The 27,424-nt window shown below is 41.1% G+C and overlaps 1 protein-coding gene across 5 annotated transcripts in view; it reads right to left on the minus strand.

Moving 5' to 3' along the window:
* KATNIP (katanin interacting protein) overlaps positions 1-27,424 on the minus strand; it is a 56,712-nt gene that overhangs the window by 21,767 nt on the left and 7,521 nt on the right. Inside the window, exons 4-15 of one of the 5 annotated variants that reach the window (XM_050317210.1) lie at positions 27,230-27,309; positions 25,393-25,527; positions 23,148-23,409; positions 21,742-21,891; positions 19,799-19,953; positions 18,627-18,736; positions 18,093-18,249; positions 17,518-17,724; positions 13,578-13,718; positions 7,931-8,822; positions 2,857-3,591; positions 2,091-2,299 (exon numbers count right to left, since the gene is read on the minus strand). In XM_050317210.1, the coding sequence (XP_050173167.1) occupies positions 2,091-2,299; positions 2,857-3,591; positions 7,931-8,822; positions 13,578-13,718; positions 17,518-17,724; positions 18,093-18,249; positions 18,627-18,736; positions 19,799-19,953; positions 21,742-21,891; positions 23,148-23,409; positions 25,393-25,527; positions 27,230-27,309 (3,233 nt within the window). Of the gene's footprint in view, positions 1-2,090; positions 2,300-2,856; positions 3,592-7,930; positions 8,823-13,577; positions 13,719-17,517; positions 17,725-18,092; positions 18,250-18,626; positions 18,737-19,798; positions 20,462-21,741; positions 21,892-23,147; positions 23,410-25,392; positions 25,528-27,229; positions 27,313-27,424 lie in introns of those variants that run through there. The other 4 variants (XM_050317211.1, XM_050317209.1, XM_050317212.1 and 1 more) reach the window with 4 other exon arrangements.

Below are 27,424 nucleotides of genomic sequence, written 5' to 3' on the forward strand. Positions count from 1 at the left end.
CATACTGTATAGCACCATCCCTGTGAGGAATAACTAAAGTTGGACTAACCATTCCAGAAAATAGAGATTTAGGAGACTGTAACAAAGGGGCATGAATCTCCTGAGTGGCTTGAAGAAGGGGATGGGGAATAATTGTTTAGTTTCTTCCAGCACAAAAAACTAGGGGACATTAAAGGAACCTAGAGACAAACAGAAAGAGGTTCTTTGCTGGGAAACTTGCCACAGAGCACTGTAAATTCTAAAAGTGTACATGGGTTCAAAAAGCTAAGAGATGAATTAATGCAACAAAAATCTGCAGCAGGATACTGAACACAAAGGTTAAGTGAAAAGGTCCTTGTGGGACACACTTCTGAGGGCTGGCTGAGTGTTTTAGAGAAACACCACTGCCTGTCTCTGCTGTTCTTACATTCTCCCTAAGCACCCAGTAGTGGCCACAGAGCTGAATCGAGTGCACTTGGAACAGGTCTGATCTGCTAGAAAGGTCAGCACGTTAAGGGTTACTGAACTCATGGGACAGACAGATGACCATGGATAACACTGACATGAAAGTAAGACACTTCTGTAAGAGCTTTTAAAAAGTTTTGTAGTAAAACACCATTTCACCTCCTGAGCAGGGAACGATCAGCAGCACAGAGTGTTCAAACCCAATACTGGTCTGACAGTGTTGTGCTGGGGAAGACAAATTGCCCAGTGGATCTGTATCATCCTGGTAGCATAAGCATCCCTCCACAAAAATCAGCAAATACACAGTGACAGGGAGATCAATGGCTCAGTCACAATAGCATTTGTTATTCCACTGCTGAGGCAGCACATTTCAGAGTCAGAACAGGGGGATGAAGGGCATCACAGCAAAATGAAAGGCAGAGACCCTGAGTAAGGGCCAGACAGTCCAGGCCCAGGCTTCTGCCATGGAAGAGGTCCCGATGAATGCTCACAATAAACAAGTGATCAAGAAAAGAGAGATGAACTTCAATTTGTGTTCATGAAATCCTGCACTGCAAAAGGTGTCTGGACAGTTTAAGACATCACAAGCAAAGATGGGACCAAGATTACCGAAGAAGTCCAAGGGTTAGAGACACTGACTCATGATTTTAGCAGTGACATCAAATCCCAATGTCATTGTAGTTCCCTTTGTCTTGAAGGCACAAGAAAAAGAGGACAAGACAGAATGGGAATGCTTGAAAACCACACAAGGCTCATTAGGAACTGCATAGCCCTGGGAGCAGTTTAGCTGAACCAGCTGGAATTTGGGTCTCCTCACAGACTCACAAGAGTGTGACCCCTGGAAAAGAGAACCTCACTGATGCAGCAGTAGGTGCTCAAAAGATCCTGAGAAGGTAGAATATTTAAGGAAATCAGGTCAGAGTCTGCCCCACACCATCACGAGGAGAAAATCTTGCAGGACCTTTGCTCACACACTGGAATGTTGGGCTGGAATGGTACAAGGCAAGACCCCAGTGCTTGAAAATACACCTTCCCTTCAAGGAGTAAAATACCAACTGCATGGAAAAGAGGCATTTTTTGTGCTGCAAAATGCACACAAACCTGTGGAGATTCTAACCAAAAAAATACAGAGAAGGAAAATGGGAGGACAGGAAGAGATAATTTCTGTTTAAGATATTTAATTTGTGGAGGAAGAAACCAGCAAGAGTATATTCTGCGTGGAAAATACAGAAAAATCTTTAGTTTGGAGTGACAAGGAGGACAGCTACTCATTATATGAATAACTGTATGTATCACTGCCAGTGCATAAACCTTCAGGAGTACCTAAATCAAAAAGAACTCCCTATAATCTCTGTCCAAGTAAGTAAAGAAAAAAAAAATCTAATATAGCTTTCCTTGTAGGCTTATTAATTAGTCAGGGAACCCAAAATTTGGAGGACCTTTAGGGATTTAAAATATCACTTAAATTACTGAGCTGGTGGGAAAAAATCTTCAAAATAGTTAAAAAAAAATAAAATCTTCAAAATACAAAATAATTGTATTAGTTCTTCTGCAGAGTTTTACCTCACCATGGAAATGTGCCTATTACTTCTATGTCATGTTTCAGAAAGACATTTATAGAGAGTTGTGGACAGAGAAGGCCCTACCTGTTGATCTTCTGTTCTCAAACCCGCTTGTGTAAAAGGTCTTTCATCTCCCTCCCTGTCAGCAGTTGTTGGCCTCTTTAGCTCTTCCTCATATCTCAAGGAGCTGGCATTTCCCATTTCTCCATCATATGTCTCATCACAGCAGTAAATAGCTTCAAGAATGTCATCATCAGTAGTGAACAATATAGTGTCCCCAAAGTGCTCTGGAGCTGAAGGCAACACACAGAATTAAATGGAGAAGTAATACAAAAGAATATATGGAGTGATAAAAATTATTTTTGGTCCTTCCTTACATTTAATTTGCAAACAATTTGTTTAAAAATGATTTCTGGTAAATTGATACTGATACCGCTATAATCGGTATTTCATTCTCAAATTTACACTGCACACAAGTAAAAAACTAGAGAATTCAGTCAAACTTTGAATACATAGGAAAGACAATGGGAAAAAAGCTTTTCTATCACCTTTTCCAAAAGATATGTGAAAACCAGCAAAAAGCTGAAACTTTTAAATTTCTCGTGACTATCTGATATTATTGAAACACAGACTTGATGCTAAGGCATGGTTAAGAATGGAGATCAGCTCTATGTGCTGCTAAAATCCCCAGTATCAGTGAAGAATGCATTAGTGGGCTTTATGTTTTTAAATTCAATACCAGACAAAGTGCCAGCTTGCTTTGAAGTGGGAAGTGATAACAAACAAGTGAAGTGCATTTGTTTGCACTGTACTGCTGTTCCCACAAAGAAAATAAGAAATGATAGAATACCTCCAGACAATGTTCCTGAAGCCTTGGCAATTTCTCCCTTAAAGATGCATTGTTCATCTAACAGCATGATAATGTCTTTCACACCTCTGAAAGAGTGGATTCGAGATTTATTGTAATTCCAAATCCTAATCATAGCTACCTGACAGGGATTCACAAAGTCAATAAAGATAAAGTGAGGTTTTCCAGGGGTAAATGGTGCCAGCCAGAGATGCATATCATCCTGCGTCCGATTTACCCCATCAATTAGGTTGGTTATTATTCTGGGATCATTCCCATAAGCTGGTAAAATATTTATATCGGGTGGTTCAGCTGTTATTTTTGCAATCTGAACGGGATCTCCTTCAGAACTGAAAACTTCAATTCCATTAAGACCCACATAATGTCTGTCTCCCCACGTTGTTCGAATGTCTATCACCAAGTGCTGCCCATAAGGTAAAACAGGAATTTCAAAATCATTTCCATCGTGTGCCTCCACTGCATTTTCTTCTTCTTGCCTCTTGGGGAGTGTTTGCAGTCCCTCTTTCCTCGCTTGCTGATGATCTCCGGAGCGGGCGATTTTCTGCTGGTGGAGGAACTCATCAAAGATATCCCCTTGAAAATCCATGTTCGAGATCCGGCCACGATGGGAATAATTAAATTTCACCAAGGAGTTCCAGGACTCCTGCAGAGTGTGTTCTTGTTCACTGCACCACTTCGCTCTCGAGGTTGCTACGTCCTTGATGGAAAAGTCTTCCTCTGAAAACAACATTACAAAGGCATTTAATGTCTAAGCAGGACTGGGAACAAACTGCTACGACATGGACTTTGCAGAATGATGCTGGTCATATTCGTGTCCCTCACTGTGAAATTCTCCTACTGCAAAAGCAGCACTTTTAAACTGCCTCCCTATTATGAAGGCTCCACGTCCCAGTTTCCCTTCCCCATTTAGACATAATGAAAACAACCACTTTTAACTATTAACAGAGCAGAGCACAGGCCATGATGCAAACTGCAACTCTTAGGCTGAGAATTCTTGACTCAACCCCTAAAGAAATTGGGATTTTGCCCAGTGAAACTTATTGTGTGGTTGTCTCAACAGTTTAAATCATCTGTCTGCACTTCTGCAGATCTTTCATACAGCTGAACTGGTCAATGGGAAAGCATTACAGAGAAAAGCTGGTGCATCCTCTCCAAATCAGCCATGGATATAAAGAAAAGGAGTGAGAAAAGAAGTAGGTTCAGCACAAGGAGGATGAAGTGAGTGTTCCATTCTCTGCAGGTGATGTCCAAATATTTTTCTCACTTTTCAGCAAGTGTGAGATGTAGAAGGGCTATAATGACAATGTATCTAATGGGAATGCAGTGAGGACAACAAATCAGAGGGAACAGTGGAAGCAAAGGATGTTCTCCTGGTGGCTGCACTGGGGAGCTGCTTCATTTCCATCTCAAAACAATTAAGAACAGATAATAACAAAGATTTTCAATAAAGCAGCCACTTATCTATTGTCTTCAAATAAATGAAGAAGAGGAAGTGGAGTTCTAAACAATTACAGGCCCATGGGCCAGATTTTACTCCTGTACAATGTCCTTGGGTGGATACTAAAACAAATGGTTATCAAGAATAAATGCCAATTGCTGTAAAATGCAAAATAATGTTTTCCCAAAAGACTGCTCACCACTGACTTTTAACTGTGTTTTTGGAAACGCTGGGAAGAGGCAATGTTCCTAATCTATCTATGGCAAATAATCATTTACAGTGGGGACACATGAGATAAATATAAGAAATTTCAAAGCAGATGGGAAACTACCTGGAAAAGGGTTGTCTTCCAGAATGAAAGCCTGGAGTCCAACCTGGCCCTTCCTCCTTACCCCACAAGGGAAATGCAGATAGGAAGAAAAATTTCGTATTTCAGAGGACATCAGTCACTTATAAGTCCCTTTCTTGCTCAAACCACCGTCAGTACAGATACTCCAGAGGTGGGTGATCCCAAACAGTATATCCCAGAGCCTCACAATCTACCTGGAGAAGATACTGTATATATATTTATTGCTTTAAAATGTCGAAGCTTGAAAACTTCAAGGTGAGCAGAGTAGGATGAGAAGAGTATTTGACATCTATTGACTTGTCTTGTTTGGGAGAGTTTTTCCCTTTCTTTTTTGTTATTTTTTTTTAAATGTCAAGTACTTCAAACAGCCCAGAGATTACAATTGTAAAGCACTTCTGAGGCAGTTCAAGGGGAGGTGAACAGGTTTGTTAGGTGCATTAAGGAGTGACAACAGGAGAAGTGAAGCTCTGAAAGGGAAGCAGAGAGAGCCCAAAAGCAGAGCCCACTGTCTGAAGGTTTACTGGGTTGTTTTGGTGGGGTTTTTTTAAGAATTTAAAATGCATTATTTATTAATGACACCTCAAACTTCCAAACTCCCCGTGGGTTTAGGATAGGTGTCTTCAACCACCAAGTCCCTCATCCTGCCTCTGATGGCAACACACACCACACAGCTCCTCTCAAAACTTTCCTAAACTACATTTGGGGCCAACACTACCTTGAAGAAAACACCTTTCTTCTCCCTCTGTTGTGCTAATCTCTTTTCTACTCCCTGCAGTTATAAATAGCAATCATATTTCCATGCTGCAATCACATGCTTCATTTCCCAAATCATCCTAAAAGCTCTCTTCTGTCTCTGTTCCACTTTGTAATCAGCTTGCCCGAAAATGGATGATCAGAGCCGCAGTTTTCCCGACTGACGTCTCACAAGTGGTTGTGCTGAGATACGAACATTTCCCTAACTCTCCCAAAATGCCTGTGCTGATCCATCCTGGGAGTGCTCTGCTCCAACCACCCTGCGTCACACCAGCCTTCCACCCTCCACCTGCCATCAGCTACTCAGCCACGAGCCTTCCCTTCCCCGGTCATTTGCAATTGATGATTGCTCAGCTTTACAACTTCATTTTCGGTTATTGGTCCCCAAGTGAGCCTGCAAAGCACTGCTTGTGGAATTGCATTCCACTGCTTCAGTCCTCAAGTTCATCCTTCTGTGAGTTTCTTCAATCTTCTTAACTCATAATACCCCAAATTATATGTTATTTGCTAATTTTATCAGCAGACTCCCAGCATTTCCTCTGCACATTAAACTGGTTATCAAAGAAAAATTGATGTTTTTATGGCACCATGAACTCGAGCCAAGCCTGTAGGTGTTATTTCTAATTTCTGTTGCTCTTGTTACCCTTCACTGAGTGACCAGAGCTGTGCTGTGACATTGGTGTGAGGCTCTGCAGCCTGCCCTTTGTCACACACTGCCACTGGGAAGCTGCACTTCCCTCAGCCCTGGGCCAATTAAAAGCCACCACTCTCAGGAAAACACTTCAAACCCTTTCCCTGTTGTTAAAGCTCACCCAGCTCCACTTTGAAGATGGTTTTACCCTGCACAGCACAGGAGAGAGAGAACAAAAGCTGCTGGATGGCTGCAATTTTCCCAGGGACAAAAACATGTTGGGAGCTTTAAGCACCACATGAAATAACCTGCTCTGAGCAAAATGAGGGGACATTATAGATCCAGGATAACCTTCTTCTAATGCTTTACATTAAAAATCCAACATTGTTTCCATTTTTAGAACGGAACAGAAATTCTCAAGGTGGGATTCATTTACAGTTTCCATAATCTTAAGGTTTTAACCTGACAAAGATAGTGTAAAATGTGTGAAACAGCAAAAGGGCTGTGGTGAGTGGGTAGGTGAAGGGAAGATGGCAGTTATTCCAAATACTTCCCTATTTTTCTCTTCTTTGAGGTATAACTTCAGAGGTACCGATGAAATTGCTGTTTTCTTCACAGAAGGTCAGAGAACAAAAAATCCAGACATTCTAAGTTTAGAAAGGAGCATTTTCCTCACCTTTGCCTGAAAAAATCCTGCAGTACCTGCTGCAGAATTTGAACTGGCATTCCTGCATTTAGTTATATTTCCCGTCCCTAATGACCATTACTTTAATGTAAGCACTCAAATTCAATACCCAGCAAGCTACACTTTCATGCAAATTGTTTTGATGCTCAATCACAACCATAATTTCCACTTGTGGTTTTGTAACATCTTATTCCAGTTCCCTGGGTCCTGTTGTCCTTGTTCTGCCAGACTCTCTTCACTGGAGACAAGACACTGAATGCTGAAGAACAACAGAATGCCAAAGAAGGGCATGAAGAGGCCAAAAACCCAAGAATCAGAGTGACATGGCTCGAAACCGAACAGGGGAGACTAAAAATACATCCTGAGAAGCTGGTTAAAAGACAGACAAAGCAGAACCTGTGGGTAAGAAATTCTATTCTGGTGTTTACAGTTGTTAAACATGAAAATATTACCCCACACCCAGAAGATTTCTTAGCCAGGGATTGTCAAAGGTTCAGAGAGAGCAGGAACTTTAGAAGTTGCCAACACAACCACACAAATCTGGATCCTTCACCTCCAACAGGATCCAGGTGACATAAAAAAGGTTTGGAGAAGGATGACAAGGATAATCAAAAGGCACGGAGCAGATAACAGCTGAATTTACTGGAAAACTCTTCATAAATAAACCAGATGTCTGAGGGTGAAGTTTTTAAAGTCACGAGGGGAGAAAGGAAAATAAGGGCAGTTTTCCATTCACTCTGAATAAATATATTCAGAATATATTCTCACTGAGAAAGACACAAACCCACTACACAAATAAACTCTGTAAATTTACTCACTAACGTGAGGACACACTCTTCTTTATTTTTTTGCAGATTTTAATTGATATTAGCAAACATTTGCTGTCTGCAGGAACTGTCAATTCTTGGAAAACAATTTACTGAAATTTAGTCTTCCATCTGCTCCAAATAAATTAAAACCCACTAAATCAGAATGTAAATTTTTCAGAAGACTATTTCACATCAGATGTAGGACAGGGAGAGAGAGTCTGAGTATTATCAGAGTATGAATGAGGAAAATACCACAAATAGCAAAACTAAAATCCCCCTGTCTGCACCTCCAGGAATCTCAAGAGGTGCCTTCCACTTAACTGAGTTTGTGCTTGTGCAAAATGGAGAACATGTCAGCACTTGCACTGAGATTGCTACTGTGACCTCTTACCTTTGAGGGCAGAATCCTCTTCTCCAAGATTTATAGTGTTTAATCCCAACTTTTTACCACATCTGACACTTCTCCTCCCACTCGTAGGGTGCTGTGAGCTGCAGCAATTCCTGTTAGGCTCCAAAATGTCCAAGCCCACATCACCATCCTTCCTGGTCAGCATTAGTGACCTCTCATCTCCATTTGCATTCCTGCTACTGGGTCTTCCCAGCTCATTTCTCTGGGATTTGCCATCCTCATTTGTCAGGTCTGAAAAGTTTTTCAGGATCCCCTCTGACTGTGTTTGAAGTCTCGAGCCTAAACTCTGTTCTGTAGCAAGCCAGGAAGGTTTCTGCTTACTGGGAGTAACTTGGCTGTTCTCAGTGACTGGGGAAGATGACTGTAACCAAGGTGGAAGTGCACCTGTGGAATCAGACCATTTTCTCCCTGTTAACTTTTCCATTTGTTCGCTCAGAGAGAGTTCATCATCAGACGGAACGTGCTCTGCAACTGCTGCTACTGCTGAAGTCTCTTTGGCATCCTTTACACAAACTTGAGATGGCAATGCTTTTAGATCCTCCTCTAACTCAGGCAAATGTTTCTTTGTGAAGCTGATTGAGTTCATTTTATGCTCAAGAAGATTTTCTTCTGGCAGAGATTTCCAGTTTAGTGAAGTACTGCTTGATTCTGAGCATTTAAAATGTAGGTCTGCTTTCCTGTCTGTGCCTGCAGGTGCATTTACTTCTTTCCTTTCACTTGAGGGAGATGCAGAGATACCTTGCTTGTGATCTGTAAGGTCAATTGTAGTGTTATGGTCAGCAAAGAGATCTCCAGAGGCTCTCTCTAATTCACCCTCAAATACGAGGTTCTCATCAACGTATAACTTCACCTTCTTCGCTCCGACACCAAGGTCCTACAAAAATAAAAGTATAAAGATTTCAATTAAGCTTTCAAGCATTAGATATCACTGTTCTGGGACTCTGACACTCCAACATTTAATCAATAGACAGATGAAAACAATTAAACCCTGTGTCTGTTACATGCTTTTGACTACCTTTTAATCTAAAGCTCAAACAACTGTGGAATATTTAAGATTTGATTTAAAAAGACTGAAAGCCCTGCTAGGCACTACTATGAACCATTTTGTTTGACAAGGCTTGATTACTTAGATAAGTTTGAGGGAAGAAGCCTAGATTAAATATAATTATATTTGATCAGCATATAAATTTCAGAGGCACGTTTTGTTTCGGCATCTTTAAGATTCACCCCTTTCACGACACGTTCCACAGTGAACAACCATCCAGATCAAAGCCACTGGAGTTAAAAAGAGTTACAAAGAAATAACAGAGCCAGACAGGACAGCAAAAAAAAAAAAATCATCCAGTCCATCTTTTTCCACTGAAGAATGTAAAATAACCTATACCATTGAGAAGAAATCTGTTTTTAACAGTTTTCAACTAATCTGCCTTGATAGCCTATTCCAACACTTAACTAGCCTTTTAAATAGAAGGCCTTTATCTCAGACACAATTCTGCCACTCACAACTTTATCTCTATGTTCTCCTTCTCTGTGGCACCCACCAATACCTGATTTTTTCATCCCATTGAAGTTGGAACTAATGTTCTTTCTATTCTCTTCACCATGTCGATCTAACCCTTTCTCCCTCTTGACAAAAATACCATTATCTTCAAAGAAAATATAGAAGATGAGACAAAATCCATCTCCTTTCTGTTCTCTAACTTTCAGTAACGTGTCCATCTCGTGGAGCCTTTAAAAGACTCTCTGTTCTTTCCTTCTTTTCATGAAAACTAAGAAGCTTTTCATGAAAGTAAGAAGTTTCAGTTTCATCCCTCTTGTTCATCTCCTGGATGTCAGTCCTCCTTGAATACTGATGGAAATGTTCCTCTGCTTCCAAACTAAACCAGTTAACTCCTTTCCCTACAAATACAAATGCCTTTGGCTCTTCACTGCTGAAGACACTTGTTTAAGGCTTAAAAAAATGTGATATGGACCTACCCACAGGAAAAGCAGAAGATGCAGGGATAACAAGAAAGCTACAGCTGGGGGAGGGAAGCAGGTGTAGGTATGTGAGACACATTCCTGATAGGGACAGATAACCTTCAGTAACTTCTCAAAGAACAGCTGTAAACCCAGTTTAATTGGCCATTATGGCAGGGCTGCCTGTGGAACTCCACGAGTATCATAAAGTGCTGTAAGCCTGTACTGATGCATTTGGCCATAAAATGTGGTATTTTTTTTCCCCTTGAATGAGGACACTGATGGATTGCTCGAACTGGGGATCAAAACACTTTGATAATTATATCTTTTAAAAACTAACTACACAGCTTTGCCTGAAATTAGGATGGGGAAGAGAAAGACGATCAGGATGCCCCAGAAACGTTCTTTTTTTAAATTTCTGTATGTCTGGACTGCCAATGTCCTCCTTAAACGCTGGAGGTTTTGGACATTCACAGAGGAATCTGGGATAACTGCAACACTTCCACATAATATCCCAGCCTGTACTGCTGTTAGGAACACTCAGCCCTTAGTTCTGCATTTTTACCTGGAAACAGATAGAAACCACATGGGACCACAGAAATACACACGTCCATTTGAAAAGCACTTGTCAAAGTCATCTTTTTAAATTAAAATCAGCAACTCTTAAGAGCAACTTGCTTTGAAATTAATCCCACTCTGCTAGCCAGTACCAGAGGAGGACAGAAAATATAACAACAATGAGAGGGTGGAGGTCATTCTCCCTGAAAGAGGGACAGTGAAGCCCAGAAAAGAGCCAGTCACTTCAAAATTACTATTTCAGTCAGTGGAAAAAGACTTCCTGTTCTCTGATGCTTTGGAATGCCAGAGATAGGCATTACAGCAAGCAAAAGAGGTGTCTGAAGTGTGTCCAGATGAACCAGGCAAAGGTACAGATATTTGTAGGACCATAGAGACAGACTGAAGTGGGGCAGGCATCAGTAACAGCTGATAGCTCAGGAAAACCATCTGTTCAGGGAAGAACCAGGAGAAGAGTTAACGAAAATCTTTTGCCCCAAAATCCTAAAGCAGACTGAGCCTCGGGGAGGAAAAATTACACGAACAGATCTCAGAGACTCCAAGAACAAACATACGCAGGCACAAGACTAAGAACTGCTCTTTTTTCATTCCCTCCACCCCTCTTTGGAGCTTTCAGTTGCTTTCAGTGATCAGTTCTGGTGGGAAAGATTGACACCGTGGTTTTTAGCTTCCCTGGTACCACTGCTCTGCTCTCCTGGAGCATGAGGAGACTGGAAAAGTCCCTTCCACATGGGTAGTTCCCCCTGTAAACAAATACCCATCCAAAGGCAGGTGGTATTTTTTTCCTCCTGGAAGAGTGATTAAAATGGCACAATGTCTCAGAGTGAACAGGGAGGTATGAGCAGTGTCAGAAAGGACAGATTTTGGGGAAATAAGTCTAGAGTTTCTCTTGGTGTTCCTTCCCAGCCTGCACCTTCAGCCCTCAGAGTGCCTGCTGGGATGGTGCCTCCCAGTGAGACAAATAAGGATGGAATTTCTGGCCATTTCAGGGATATTTGTGCACAAATGGACAAAGCATAAAAGCAGAGGCACTTTTCTGAGAATTACCCCTGGATAAAGGACTCGAAATTGCTTCTGCCTCACTTCTCACAGAAGTGTGAGAAAGAAGGAGCAGTAGAAAATAATTCAAGAATGAGACGAAAAAAGTTTTTCTATAAAATTAACTGTGCTGTACCAAAGCTGCTGCAGCCTTACAGACCATCAAGTGGTAACCCAGCACTGAAAAATCTCCAGCTCAAGAGAAGGGACATGAGCATATGCACAGGAGGCAACCACTTGAAGAAGAAAATGATTCAACTGGAGAACAAAGAAAACCTTAATGCATTACAGTATTGATTCCATTCACAGGTTTGTGAAGACACTCCACAGACATTATATTGGATCTTGCAAAAAAAAAAGTTCCAACAGCACCGAGTAATGATGCAATTTGAAGATTGCAGCAGGTACATATTAAATGTCTGACTATTGCAGACAACTTTGAAAGGAACTGGCTGCCCTTTCTTACACTTCTTCCCTTCTTGCAGACTAAAAGTGACCTCCTTTTTCACAGATCTCACCTGAAGTAAATAAAGGCAAGATGAAGCATCCTCTGACACCTTCCTTGTAATTCAATTAATCGAGGAATCTATGGCAATGATGTCATCTGACTTTTACAGCTTCCTTCAAACCCATTTTTTCTCCTTCTAGACTCATATTCTAAAACTCAAACACACCAAAGTACTGGCCTGACTTAGTTTTTTGCCTATTTTTGGAAGAAGTACTAGGGTACCTCTGGCTTAGATGCTGTTTGAGGGGGAAAAGGCAGTAAGAATGATTACAAAAATCCACACAATCTGGCTCTGGACTTACATTAGCAGGAAGAAAATTGTGAGCTAATTATATTTTTGGGGTTTATACTTCTCAGACAAAACTTCCTCATGACAAATTACAGAACTAGACAGAACTGCCTGCTATTCTTTCACCTTAAGGATAATGAGACATTTCTTTAATAAGTATAAACTGCTACACTTCCACCAAAATCCATGGGATTGCAGTCCCAGTGGATTTCACAGATTGCCTCATAGCAGTTTATTAAAAAAGCAGTGCCATGACACAGAGACATCCATTTCTCTGCACTTCCTGCATTATATTCAGGAGGTTTGGTAACAAATCCTACCATTACCTCCAAGAACAGCACACTCTAATGATGATGGAACATTCTGCAGACCGCAATTTTACTGGGAAAAGCAATTAAAATTCCAGGAAAACAAATACAAATCATGTAATAGCAAATTTGCATAAGCTGCCCCTTCCATGACCATTTCCATATGTATAAATTACCATATGTGCTTATATAAGAACATGGATGAGAGCAAAACCAGAGGGATAAACCCTCTTATTCATAATCCAGGACAGCAAATCCTCTTTGATCCAGTACCTGGGATTTCTTTCTTAACACTGCAGTGTACAAACAAGAATAATTTTCATGGTGACATTCAAACACAGAGATAAGAGACCATCTGCCATCTGCCATGATATGTCTCTCTTCTAACAGTAGATTGTTTTATTATGAGCACACAGTGGTGGAGTTTTTAATTATCCCTGGCCATGGCAGGGGGGCTGGAACTAGATGATCTTTAAGGTTCCTTCCAACCCAAACCAATTTATGATTCTAATTAAAGCAACAAACCCAAACTTGAGCAACAGTCAGCCTATTTACATTTATATACAGGAGAAAACACATATTTAAACACATAGTTATACTGTGATAGAACAACTGAGAGTCCTGAATGCACTTACCTTTGAATCTTTATTTCTCACCACAGTAAAGGATTAAGTGACAGAATATGCAAGCCTTTTATTAGGTCTTTAGAGATCTTTAATAGCTTTGAAAGAAAATGCTCATTGTGCCTATGAAAACATTATCACCACGTTGTTACCACTTACAATTAAGACAGAAGCAAATTTCACAGCAGACAGGGACACCTCATAGCTCCTGTTTTATCAGAGAAAATTGTATCTACTTTTATTTCAGGCTTTTAGAAAGAAGAGCAGACTGAATTTCCCCAGGCAAGGCAGAGCAAACACACAGAGCAGTTGAGAAAAGGCTACTTACACTGGGAGTTGTTGTGCTGTAATTCCAGATCTTGATCTTGGATATACCAAAGTCACATGACCGGGTGGGATTGCGGATAACAAAATACAGTTGGATGGGCGGATGGAAAGGGCACATCCAGAGGCAGCTTTCCTTCCTGAGCTAAAAACATAACACAAGCAGACTGTCACCAACTCTTCCTCCTCAAGAAGGGTTTGAACTTTAATTAACTGCCCACCCCACAGCACAATATGCAGAGATTAGGAAATTCAATCAGATCCACTACGTAAGAGCAAGAACCTCAACCTCATTTCCCAGCAGCAAATCCGACTCTCCTGCCTCTAAGGCAGCTCCCAAGAACCTGACAAGGAGATAAAGGTCAGCTGCTCGCTGTCCCAGCGAGGCATCTGCACACTCACAAACCACAGGCAGCCTGCCCTGCTTTGGAACTGCAGGGTCAGAGCAAGCCCAGTTTATTTTAATCAAATTAATCAGCTTTGCCTGTACTAGAGGGGATCACTGAGCACAATGGATGCTGGACAATCATTCTATGATTTCTTCCTGTGCTTACACTTCTGGTTTGCTCTCTAAACAGGGGAATCTTATAGAATTTTACTTTATTGCCTGGCTCTATTTTAATCAGGCTTTGCAGACAGCCAACATCACTTACAGATCTATTCCTTGGAGCTGCACAGAACTCTACACTTGCTATTTTCAAAGATATCACAGAAACTCCCAACATGAATTTTACATACAATTGGCCATCAAGAGACTTGAAAGTACCAATTCTGAAAATTGTTAAGAACTGCTATCTCTACATGCTGAGAAGTGGAGTAAAAGGATGTGTGGCACCTCAGAAAGAAGCAAGGAGGAAAGAGTTTCAGAATCGAAATGTCGAATATTAATGTACTTGATGTCAAATGTTATCATAAAAGAGCTGAAGAAGGGCACAGAGTGAATACACATGCAGGTAACACTTCAGTGATGTGAGATGAGGAGATAAATTAGCCCCCCTTCTGTTCTCAAGGATCCACAGTACACGCAGTGACACAGTAGGTACACAGTCAGTACTTTTCCACAACATTTCACTCTGAAGTGAGTCTTTCACATTTTCCTGAAGGCAGTAACCACAAAACTTTCCTCCTGAGTACTTTAGCTGGGTGCCTAATGATGGTGAGGACAGAGCTGTGCAGCCTGTTCAGAGATATCCTGAATAGATCCACTTGTCACAGTGGCCATCTCCACATTCCAAACTCCCACGGGTCACGACGCCTCTGCCCCAGAAGCCTCTCAAAAAGCTCTGGGAGACTCTTGTTGTGTTTAATGTCAGTTTGGGGCATAAACAGCCATAAGAGTGCCAGACAGGTTTAATACTTTCTACTGAAGAACAGAAAGATGCCTCTTAACATCAAAGAAACAAAAGATAGCCCTCGAATCAGCGTGAACCCAACTCCAGGGTCAACTTCAAAGCTGCACCGTGTTTTTGAAGTCATACTATGAACAAGAATGGTTAAAAAATAATTTCCCAACAGCAGGAAACATCCGATGAGCAATCCACCTTCAGACCTCTCAAACCAGCACCTGATGCCCCAGAAATCAGTAGGTTCTGGTGTGTACTGAGAGCCAGAGGTGCCTTCACAGGAGGGTGCCTGATTCAGCACCAAAATGGGCTCTGGAAAGAATCCTCCATGCTTCTCACTGGTTTCTCTGTAAAGCTGCAGGTGACCCTCCAAACAACAGGAGGTACATCAGAGCCAGGCCAGTGCTGTGAGTGAGAGGCAAAGAGATCTCTGGTTTATCAGTGGAAGTAACTGCTTAGGACCTGGGGTTGCACAGACTCACAGGTGTTACAGTGCCCATCAGCAAGCCAAAGACCTCACACCACAAACTGAAGGCACCGTGCCAAAGAATCCACACTCTCGAGACTGTGGAGGACTCTCATGTTTTATCACAAAGAGTGACGGTGATGTCTTTGCCTTCACATGATGCACTTGAGTCTGGAGTTACTGTCTTTGCAAATAGAGCTGGAAAATCCAGCCCCAAAGTTCTTCTGAACCATCAGGGTGAACCTGATACATGTTAAGAAGTTGGAATTACATTTGAACTGGATCAAGGCAGAAAAATGGGAGAGTGGAAACCTCTTCTCTTAGATTTTGTGGGACACTGGTTTGTGTGGGGGCACCTGATGGAGAGCAAAGGAAGATTCAAGTACTGTGAAGGGGAATGATGTGGGTCTAAGGGTTCACCACTGGGAAGAAATACCTTGCTTAGATATTTCTAGAATTACAGTTACCTGTCCTTATTATTCTGAGGTTTAAAAGACCTATATATATGTCTAAGAATCAAAAAGGTTTACAGAAAACCATTTCAATACAATATCTAACCTATGTCTTATCAAGCATTATCAGAGAAGCCCAGAATGGTTTGGGTTGGAAGGGACCTTAAAGCTCATCTCATTCCACCCCCTGCCATGGGCAGGGACACTTCCACCAGCCCAGGTTGCTCCAAGCCCCGTCCAACCTGGCCTGGAATAATTCCAGGGCTGGGGCAGCCACAGCTTCTCTGAGCAACCTGTGCCAGGCCCTCCCCACCCTCACCCTATTTCTCCCTTATCTCTAATCTAAATCGAGTTAGTTGAGAGCACCTGATGTTCTGCCAGGCATTTTGTTCCTTTAGAGTATATCACAAAGCACAAGGAAGGAGGCAATTTAAGTGCTCTTCTTAAAAGTCTGCAAGGGTAATAAACAAACTGACAAAATAAAATCCCTGATCTCCAGTAAACCAATCTGTTGTCTATTCTCAAAGACAAATGTACACCCAAATGATCGAAGATGGAAGTGTTTTAACCATGGCAAAAGGAGTTTTCCACGTAATAAGTTTTTATGTCAGGTTTTCATTCTGTTGAAAATATTAGTTGCTTGGAGATTGACCAATTTATGGGGTTTTCTAATGCACCCAAAAGCTCTCCTGAAATGCACACAGACTGGAAATGCTGCTCTGACTGCTGAAGGAACCTGCAGCTCAGGTATCACATGCTCAAACCTCAAGACTTGTTCCCTCTCCAGACTGCATCTTGGAGGCAATACCCTTCCAGCTTCAAGAGAGGAGATTCCAGTGTCACAAATCCAAGGAGTATGTTAATCAATGAAATGTAAAACCTCATTACTTAAGAATAATGGGATATATAAATGTATGAGTAATGCTGAGGATAACAGGTTTATAATGGCTTAATGAACGTATTACTACATAATTTACAATTAGCTGGAGAGCCTGAGAGTCACCACTACTACTACTGAGTGTCATCTGCCAGGCACAAAGCCTGTAAAGGAGAATGGATATTTAGACACACACCATAGTGTTTAGACAGTAAGAAAGATGTCTCAAGTAAAAATATTTGTCTGGAAATAATGCTCCATCCTGAATTTCAACTAAATTTCAAAACACTGAATATTTGTCCACTTCCTACTCTGCTATTAAACTCATACTAAGCATCTGAAAGAAATTAGCAGTGAAGCTTCTGTACCTTCAGATCACAAGTAATTACTTCAGTTTATCAGCACACACACACTCTAAAAAGGTGAAATTCACTGTTCTTAAAGTTTTGTCATCTCATTCTACAGCACAAAACTTAAAAACTGAATGTGTCCCTTTACCCAAGACAATGCCACAGAGTTAATATATAAGGAGGCAGACTAAAAGCTTCCTCCATCCCATTGTTTAGCTAAGTAAGTCAGGCAAATTAATCAAAGACTGTTCTAAAGCAATGTTATAACTGAACACGAACATCTTGGACAGGAAAGCTGGACTTGTTAATAATAAGCAACATTTGTAGTCTTTGAAATTATCATACTTGTTATGCAGTCAGGTTCAAAATGCAATCATGTTTCTGAACAAAAAACCTGGTGATAAAAATATTATATTATAATGAGAGATTTTAACACCCAGGACTAGGCTGTCTTACATTTAAGTTCTTCTTGACCAGGCAGCACAAATCCCCCGGGTTGTCAGCATTTCGAATGTCCACGTCATGGGGAGACACAAAGATCTTCTCGTTGTGTAAATCAAAGAACTCCACCTGGCTCAGGCCCACGTTCACTGGATTCCCCCAGTTAGAAAGCAGCTCCATAGTCACATAAATGGCATCACGAACTTCCACGCTGGCTGTCACCTGGACCAAAGGGAAATGTGGTAAAAACCTTAAGTGACCAAACAACAAAGCGTGGGATAAAAACAAACACCGTTAAGATTGCAATGCTGATGGGTCAGAAGCAAAGAGATTGCAAAGTCAAGGCTATGTGGGTGGCATTCAGTTCATTCTGGGTTCCACCAGCTCTGCCACACATCAACCTTCTTAAAAAGCCCAAAGAGAAAACAGCTCCCTGTTCCTTGTCTGATTCCTTTGTCATTCTGATGAAGTGATAAACTCTGCCATGGGTTTATTAGCTGACATGGGAAAGAATCAAATGCAGACCATTCACTGTACTTTTATTTTAATAATTCTGGGAAGCCTCAATTACGGTGCAAATACGCACAAACCTTCTCTCTCAACATGGAATCTACTTCAGCTTTGTCATCAGCCAGGGCTCTGTCATTGTCACCGGCAGAATGGTTCTCATGCTCCAGAAAGACTTTCAGAGGTTTCTTCTTTTGTCTGAAACGACATATCCTTTCATGTGCTACTTCCTCATAATTCCTGCATTTTTAAGAAGCAGTTTAGTTGGTGTGAAAAGATGATAGGATGAACCCATGCACCCCACAGAAGAATTCATGTAGCCCCACACCCAATGAGAACTGTTGCAGCATCCCATCTTAAAAACACGGGGTTTGGTTAAAAAACTGGGCTCCAGTTCCCAGCTGGTTCTGAGAAAGCAATGCACAGGTTGTATCAATACAATAAAGGAAGATGTTGGCAGATCCCTGCTCTGCAGACACTGGCCCAAGGCTTGAATCCCTGATTTGCTACTACTTGCCTGGTGTCTGAGGGATTTGAAGATTACCAGGTGTAGTGGCATTCTGAAAAATCTCTCTTCAAAAAAAAAGGAAGTTAGCCTAAAGCAAATATATATATACCTGCTTCCAAAAGGACAGGTTCTCTCAGCTTTTGTCACTGCACTCCTTGCCTGGCTTTTTTCTGGAGGTTCAGTCATTGAGGAAACAAGAGACGAAACAGAAGAATTTTTCTAAGGAAGAAAAAGATGAACATGTTTTATTCAGATTGTTCTCCACATACCAATGAGTGTCAGTCTGCACCTCTGGAATAAATAAGAGTTTGGGCCCAGCTCATCTGTAACTCTGTACTGAATTAAAGCACATTTAACAGAATTGGTCTTGATTTGAAATGAAAGCTTGGAGCTTGCTCTTCTACATGGAAGAAAAGTTACATAAAAGCATATTCTGAGGACTTTTAAATATATATAATATATATATATGTAAAATATATAAAATCTCATTCTATACATTTGGTAAGACTCAGGGTTGGCCAAACTTTTGGCACAGGTCTACTGACTTTCTCCTTCTCCAAAAATGGATCATAAAGACTTTCAAATCCCCAAATCCCTAAGTTTCATTAGAATAAAAAAATTATTTATTTTTTTAAATACAGAACTATCTAACTATTTAAATACAGAACTAACTATTAAATATCAGTGACTACCTAAAAGACAAAAGAGGAAAAGTGCTAAATTTTTTACAGTGCTCTTTCTGTGCCTGTACTCCACATTTTTTACTAGCTTTTATTGATTTTTTTTTGTTTTTTGAGTTTTTAATTGTTTTTAAACAGGGTTGTTGGAGATAAGAGATGCACACACAGAAAACCAGCTCCTCCTCAGTCAGATCTAAGAGTGTACATGACACTGTACTAACAGGGAGCAGTGCCCATATTAAAGAGTCCAGCAGGAATGTAGGATTTATTGGCATGGAAATCACACATTATCTCGTTTAAGAAGCTTCCAGGATGAAAATGGCTCAACTGGGCCTGCAGCTGTGCACTTGACTGTACAGACACATCATATGGCTGGTCTATCAGCTGCTCAGTGATCCCTGTAATCAAGAGAGAGCTGTGGGATGCTATCCTGAGGAAGCAGATTAAAGAAAACAACCCTATGGAAGAATAATACAAATTCAATTACACTTAAGAGGCATCACCATCCATTCATACACAACGTTGATGTGTAAGAGATTGTAATTCATGGGGGGGGGGGGTTGCTGCTTGATCAAACAGCTCTCTCTGGTATTTCCCACACCTTTTGAGGGCCTGTGGAACTCTGCAGGTCTCTCTGCAAGGCTTCATTCTCAATTTTCATGGCTTGAACCACGGCTGAAACCGAGAGATCAGGGTCCTTCTCACACACGTCCTTCCGAGTTACCGACAGGGACCTCTCCGGTCGACTTGAGGCTCCTGCCACCAAAGGAGGGAAGAAATATTCATTTGTCTGGACATGAACATCACAGCAGCATCCACCTGAAACATCCAATTCAGTTACTGACACCAGGTTTTGCAGTAACCATCCCAAGCCAGGCTGAATTCCTGCCATTTGGTTTTATATTAAGGTTCACATCTACTTGAGACAACAGTTAAAGCAGCATCGTAGCAAGAGGGGAACTGACAAATGAGAAACGTAATTTTTATGCTTTTGGATTGCTTTGTTCTGGTATTTAGTGAGAATGCCTTGTGATAGTCCATTGAAAGAAAAGAATATATAATTTAAGCACAGCAGGATTTTGCAGTGTAACTGGGGTGCTCAGCTATTTTGGAGGAACCCCCAGAGTCTTCTAGCACAACAAGGGGAGCCAGGACTTGCTATCTGCAAGGCAGAATAAGTCACCTTATCACTTGAGTAGTCATCACAATGCCCATACACATCCCAATCTTCCCAAACTTCAAGGAGAAATAGAAACATCACAGCCTATAAACAGGTTTAAAAGAAAGGAAATAAAATTTAACAACAGATGATGTGAGATTGGACTAAAGAGACTAAAAGAGAAGCACAGTGGTTATAGCTGAGGACTTTAAAAGCCAAGGGAAGAAAAGAGACTGAAGTTGTACAGACATTTAGATTGAAATACTGAAGAACAGGCTGATATTTCAGAGTGCTCACAATGCTGCAGGGAGGTTTAGTAAGCAGGAGAGTACAGTGCAGAGGATGCAAGTAACATGAAGTCTACCCTGAAAAGACAAGAAATTAAAACTGAGCTGAGATTTGCAGGCATTCACACTGAACCTTCCAACATGAAAACTTTTAACAAGCATTATCCATCTTTGCAAAAACAGGGACAGGATAAAGTCCTGTTTATTTTTCTGCACTATATCATCCCCCTGAAATGAAATTAAAGCTCTAACGTGATGGTTGGGCAGAAATAGTTCCAATAAGCACTATTATAACCTGAGGAAACGCTGCACACATCTTTGGGAAGCAGTCAAAGCAAGCATCTGCTCAGACAGATGGTGGGTGAGGGTCTCAGAAGCTACAAAGGGGATTTATTCTGGAGCCAAAAAGAATTAGCTTCTTTTCCTCCATTTGGTTTTCTGCCAATTAAGAAACTAATATTTGGACTTCTCAAAACCATTAGCCTTATTGCTTTCTTGGGACACAAGTGGATTTTGCTCTTTTGAAAAGAGCATCTGAACCACAGAGTATGGCAAGTCCGAAAACTTCATCTCAGACCTCTCAAAACTCATCAGACTTGTTAAGGACTGCACTGAAATACAGCTGCAGTCATGATTTCAGCCTAGATCTGGGGTTTGGTGTGTGCTGTTGGTTTTTTCCCCAGGTGAAGACCACGCTTTAGCAGCAGATTTTTAGAATAAGCAGCAGTGCCCGAAAAATGTTGTTCTTCAGTCCAGGAAAAATATTTTCCAGAATGGTCCTCGATACTGGCATATCTACCCAGCACTGGAGACTGATCTCCAGTGGAAAAAGCAGAGGAAAAAAGTCTTATGCTGTGGAAACAAAAAGAGAAGGAAGATAGTAAAGATCCAGCAGAAGACTGAAGTATGCAGGCTCTGGATCTTCTCACAGTTTTACTGAAAACACTCGAGTTGTTAAAAACAACTAAAAAAAGGCAGGACAGGGACAGCTAAAAAAAAATCACATAATGACAGATATGTGCTGAAATTGCATCTGAGCCAGAGGGGGGAAAAGCATGAAAACTCTCCTTATTGACATCACATATTCTTATTTCTTACTAGAAGAACTTTTCTCGTGTCTTTCCTGGTGCAAGAACTCAGCAGAGAGCGGCCGAGTGGCTTTGCTTTTCACCAGGACTGGTCTGACAGGAATGTACAATTCAGCACTGTCCTTTCTCTTTGCAGAGAGAACTCGCACTGGCTTCACTTCTGCAACATGAAAAGGAAACAGAAATAATCAACTTGGAAGTTATTTAGGAGCAGCCAGCCTGGGAAAACAATTATTGGGTCCTAACGGCTAAGGTTTTGTTGCTTTAATTATGTGGGCATTGTTAAAGTGATAATCTCCCTCCCTTTCACTGATATTGTTCTATTGTTACAGAAGCACAGAAGCACGTTTCACTTAGTGAAACAAAATAAAAATGTTATTAGAATGTACCAAGAGATCTCATCTCTACCAGATATTTACCTGCATTACTGTCAAGAAAAGCCAAAATAAAAATGAACTCCCGCGTCACTTGTTAACACATTACACTAAAATAAATTTTAAATACTGACTAAATCTTGTCTTATTTAGAGGGTTGCCCAGGAGTACTTCTTCCTGTTTTTATTTGAGAATTATTAATGCCTCCATTGTTTACAGGTTTGAAACTTCTCTCTAGACAATAGATCATGTATTCTCCCAAAGATCTTGTTCTCACTGCAGCTCCATCCTTTGTTCCTATCTCTTCCTCTGCCCCTCTCCCCATTTACACTCCACTCACACCGATGACAATAAGAACTATCCTCTGCTCAATTTATTCAAAGATTGTTCCTCTTAATTTATGCAATTAATTATGAATAAGGAAAAGAAAAATAAACAAAGCCAACAACCCAAACCAATTACTGAACCTGAAATGAGTGGGAGGGAATTTTGAGAAATACTGAATGTAGGTCTAGGTCTGGTTTCTGCCTGAACTCCTCACCTTTGACAAGCTAAATATCTTTGAGATCTGGTGACTGGTTGTGGGTTTGGACATTGAGGTCTCCAAAGGACACAAAAAGAAGTGGCTCATATAATTCATCAGGGATAAATAGCACACACTGTGACAACAAATATCCAGCACTCAGGATGTGAAACAAAGTTGAGACTGGGAAGGTTTGGCTGCCTGAATTACTGCAAAAACAGTTCAAAACCCTATTAAAAACATAGTAATTTCTTGAGAAATGCCACAGACAATCTGAGGCAATATTTGTTCAAGTGTCTAGACCTGGTGATGCAGGGCATTAGCTAGGGCTATATCTTTGTGTTTGAAAAAAAATTCTTAATAAAGTAGCAAGAAGATGCAAATCTTCCAAATCTGCAGATTAAAATGAGAGTATGGAGTAACCCCCAATGATTAACCAGCAGCCATTCCCTTAAAAGCTCTGCTCTCAAAGAATCATCACTGCAGTGCTGGAGCAGTGTGGAGCACACAGAGACTCACTGCTCTGATCCTGGTTGGACTCCAGCACAGTGAGGGCACCACAATCGAGGCCAGGGCATCTCCCAGCATCCTGATGCTCAGAAACCTCTTTCTGCAGTGACCCAGTGCCATGGAACTGAAGGTCTTCAAAGCTTGAAACTTCCTCCTCAGTGGGAGATGGCTCTGAAAACACATCCTCTTCAACAGAGTCACAGTCATCACTAAGAGAGTCTTCTTCCATCCCTTCCTCTTCTACACTGTGTTGCAAGCTGCTCCTCAATCCCTGGTACAACATAAACAGATCTGTCAGAAGAGCTCAAATATGTCTTTTAAAATAAACCAGTGTGGCTGCCTCGTTCTCCCCAGGAGAAAAAAAAAAATGTCCTCATGAACTCAGAGCCATGATGCAGCTAAAAATATTCACATTCCTCCATCAGGTCTTCACTCCTTTGATGAGGCTTGTAAAGAAAACTCATCCTATAACTCCTTTGTCCCTTCTCATCAGTATCCTTGCAGGAACATTGTGTAGGCCAAGGAGTTTTTATGTTGCAAAACCAATTTTTAGGAATAAGTTACAAACAGGAGGTGAGTAATGGAGAGGGCAAGGGCATATATTTGTCCAGTCTCTTTCTATTTGAAGAGCAGCTGCAATTCAGAATTTCCAAGTGCCTTCACAAGACTGCCAATACCATGTAACATCAAATTCTTTATAAGCACTTGGATAGATTGTAATAGCCCTACCTTGTAAACACCTGTACTCCAAAAACCAGTAGAAAAGAGTTGTGGTCTAAATGGGTTAAGCTCCCAGTTTGCACAGATTTTTTGAAGTGGACACACTGTAACAGGATTTAATGCAAAAATTAATCTATTTTGAAATTTGCTGTGGAAAAAAAATTGCCTTGCCTCTCTCATTATATGGCACAAACAGCACAGATGATGCTGGGGAGCTTTGTGCTTTCATGAAGGCAAAAGGAAAAGAACCTCACACCCCTTAAATGCTTCCCCCCACCCTCTTTTGTTAATATTAGAGTTTTGAGACAAATATGGGCAAGCAAACTGCATAAGATGAAAACCTGAAGCCACTTCAGGTACAAATGAACTGTGACAGTGCGTGTTCAGTTTGCAATGAAAGCTTCAAGCTGCTACAGATTACACTTGTTAGGAAATCCATGTTGACAGATGCACATTACAAAGAGCAGGCAAAGGTAGGTTCAAAAGAGGGTTTATAAGCAACCTGAGCCTTGATATGGAGCATGCCTAGACTAATATTTCTAGGTATTTGACAGTGAATTGTACAGGCTTTCTTCTGGTTTGAAACCTCAGGCATCTGCATTGTAGCAAGACATTCAAGGAAACACATTATAGCTTCAGGAAAATCAAAAAGTATTTCCATCTGGAATAAAAAGAAAAATGGGGGGGTTGGGTTAAAATTATTAAAGATTATAAATATCCACCACTGTAAACAAGCTAGCAGTTTGTAGAGCAAAAAATAATCATAAACTCAAGAGAAATATAAGAAAGAGAGACAGGTGCAAGCTAGGAAAATATGCTGGGGAATTTTGTCTGATGTCGGTGATAAGATCTGCAGACAGTTTCACAGATAGACGCTACTCCACTACCCAGAAAAGCTTTACTGATGTCATTAATTGGTTAAGCAGAAAAACATCCATAAATTTTTGTTCATTTGTTCATCTTTTTCAAGGACAGGACATTCATGAGGTGTGCTAGAACAAAGTGCAATTAGTAATTAAGAGCAGACTGCACAGTCCATACGAAAACAACCCTTGCTGGAAAGCAGCTGTAGTGATTCAAATATTTTTAAAACTTTAGTCTTATTTTTGTTAGATAAAAGCAATGACATGCAATAATTTTAGCATGATTATTCAAAAGCTAACCTAAACCCAGAAAAAGTTGTTGTTTCAGCCTTCTCTAACTTGACAGCCAAGAGTGATGTTCACGTGGACAGCCATGAAGTGAAAGAGGCTCCTTGCAGGGAATGCCTTGATTCAATCCCACAGGGACAACATTCTACCTCTTTAAAATAGGACTTAGTGCTCTGCAGTGTTGCTGACTGAGACCAGATTTTCAAAAGAAGCTTTATTTTCCATTTTTTCCTTCCTTATGTCGCATCTCAACAATGCAAAATCACCTAATGAAGAAACCACTGTAATCTGGGTTTGCACACCCCAGCCAGGACTGACCCCTGGGCCCTTTCACATTTCAAATGACACTGCCACGAATAATAAAAGGCAACTGCCAATTGTACCTGGGAGTAATGGAGAGGATCATCACCATTTGTCTCCAAGGTCAAGCTTTCATAAGGTTCAAAATCCTCAGAGTACTGAAGAGATGGTTTAACGTAGAGTTTACCCCCTTTTTCTGTTTTAATTGCCACAGTTTCCTGTTAAAAGAAGCATTTAAAGAAACTAGATGTCTTTGGGGCTAAAATAATCATCACATTTTACATAATGATGTCTGTATCAAGCACTGCGCTTTTCCCCTTTGTTCCAGAGAAGGTTTCTGTCCTCCCTGAGCTCACCTTTGGGCCTCTGAATCATGGTTTTAACCACCCTGGTCAAACTCCTGACCTGCTGCTGCTGTCCCAGTGTCTCATAAGTGAACAATGACAAGAGGACGGTCTCGTTAAAGACAACGTGACCAAGAAGCCTGAGCAGTGATATTAAACCTCATTATCTGCTGTTCACACACTCCTCTACAATTCTGTAAGTGCCAGGGGGCAGAGATGTCCCAGAGGGAATTTCCTAAGGCAACCTGGCTTTCGACAGACCGAGTTCTTTCAGCGAGCCTGTCCCCCTCCTCAGAACACACCTTAGCACAGCCTGAGTTTGGCAGTTTTGGACATGAGCTGCAGATACCCAAAAAACCCACAGAGAAAATCACTGGGGAAGTAAAGTGCTGAATAGCACAACCTGCACCTTACTCAGTGGTTGCACACTTCCTTAGCTAAACAATTCCAGTTGCTCATTAGGATAACTGCAACCTTCCCATCCAACTGGATAAAAGACTTCAGGTATCATCCTAAGCCAGTCCCAAAGAGTAGCCAGCTTTCAGTATAGCTGCCTGTGTTTGGCTGACTTTCCAATCCAGTCAGAGGATGTGCCTCCTTTTTCACTGGAATGACACAGGTGATGACATTTGGCAAATTTAGCAAACAAGTCCTGACAGGCCAGTGTGTAAGCAGTGATCTACTGGGAGAAATAGGAGCTGAGAAAATTAATTAAACTCAGCTTTGAAGCAGTAAGGGTGGTAAATAAAGTAATGCAGCCTAAAAGCTCCAAATGTGCAGTATTTGCTGCAAGAGAAACAAACCTGCATGGCATCAACAATTGATCCACAGTGACACAGACCCTGATCCCCAGCCACTGGACATGCAGCCAGGCCAACTGCTAATCAAGTAGGGTAATTATTTGGGTGACATGTCTCCATTGTTCTGAATTCCCAAGTGTTCTGTTAACTAAGCCACACTCCTTGACAGGTTAACTCAGATCCTTCTTTAGGCCAAAAGAAAAAAAGAGCATTGATGCTTCTCCAGTGAACCAACAACTATGTAACTAATGGCTCCAAATTTCTTATATATAGGATATTTTTATTATCTTCTGTGCACTTTCCTCTCTTATGATCTACAGGAATTTGTCACAAATTACAACTCAAGCCATGCAAATTACACTTTTGTGTCCCTCAATCCTATTGCAGTGTGGAGAACACCAGTGACAGGCAGGGATGTCTCTCAAAAATGAGCTTTTCCATCCTTTGCACTGGATAAATTCTCTAGGCTGTCATCAGAGATGTCCAGCAACAGCTGTTGCTGCTGGAGGACACACTGAGTCAATCATGCCCAGGCCACAGAAGTTTCTGTGACAGATGTCACTGAAACCAGACCCTTTCAATGAGATTTGCCTCTTCAGGCTTCAAAGTAGACACAAAACCGGCCACAGAATTATTTCACATTGTCACTCAGCACCCACACCAAGCCAAGATTCTATGGGAGTCCCAACTATCTACAAGTTGTAACCAATTTCCCCTGAAATGATTCAGGAACTAAGAATCAGTTCAAGCACCCATTCCTTCCAACTGCTTCTTACCTGGAGCCAATTCCTGCGTTGGATCTTGCTGGGTGCAGTCTGTGGGCTGCCCTCTGGCAACTCCCTCTCCCCTAGCTGGGCTGCTTTTTCAGAACACAAGCACAGGAATTAGAAAACAGAAAATGGAAATACAATATGTGACAATATACACCTCAGCTCACATTTTGGTTTGGGGTTTATGTTGGGGTTTTTTCC

The sequence above is a fragment of the Myiozetetes cayanensis genome, unplaced genomic scaffold (assembly GCF_022539395.1).
Source record: "Myiozetetes cayanensis isolate MyiCay16 unplaced genomic scaffold, myiCay2020 scf20-37, whole genome shotgun sequence".
Classification (NCBI taxonomy): Eukaryota; Metazoa; Chordata; class Aves; order Passeriformes; family Tyrannidae; genus Myiozetetes; species Myiozetetes cayanensis.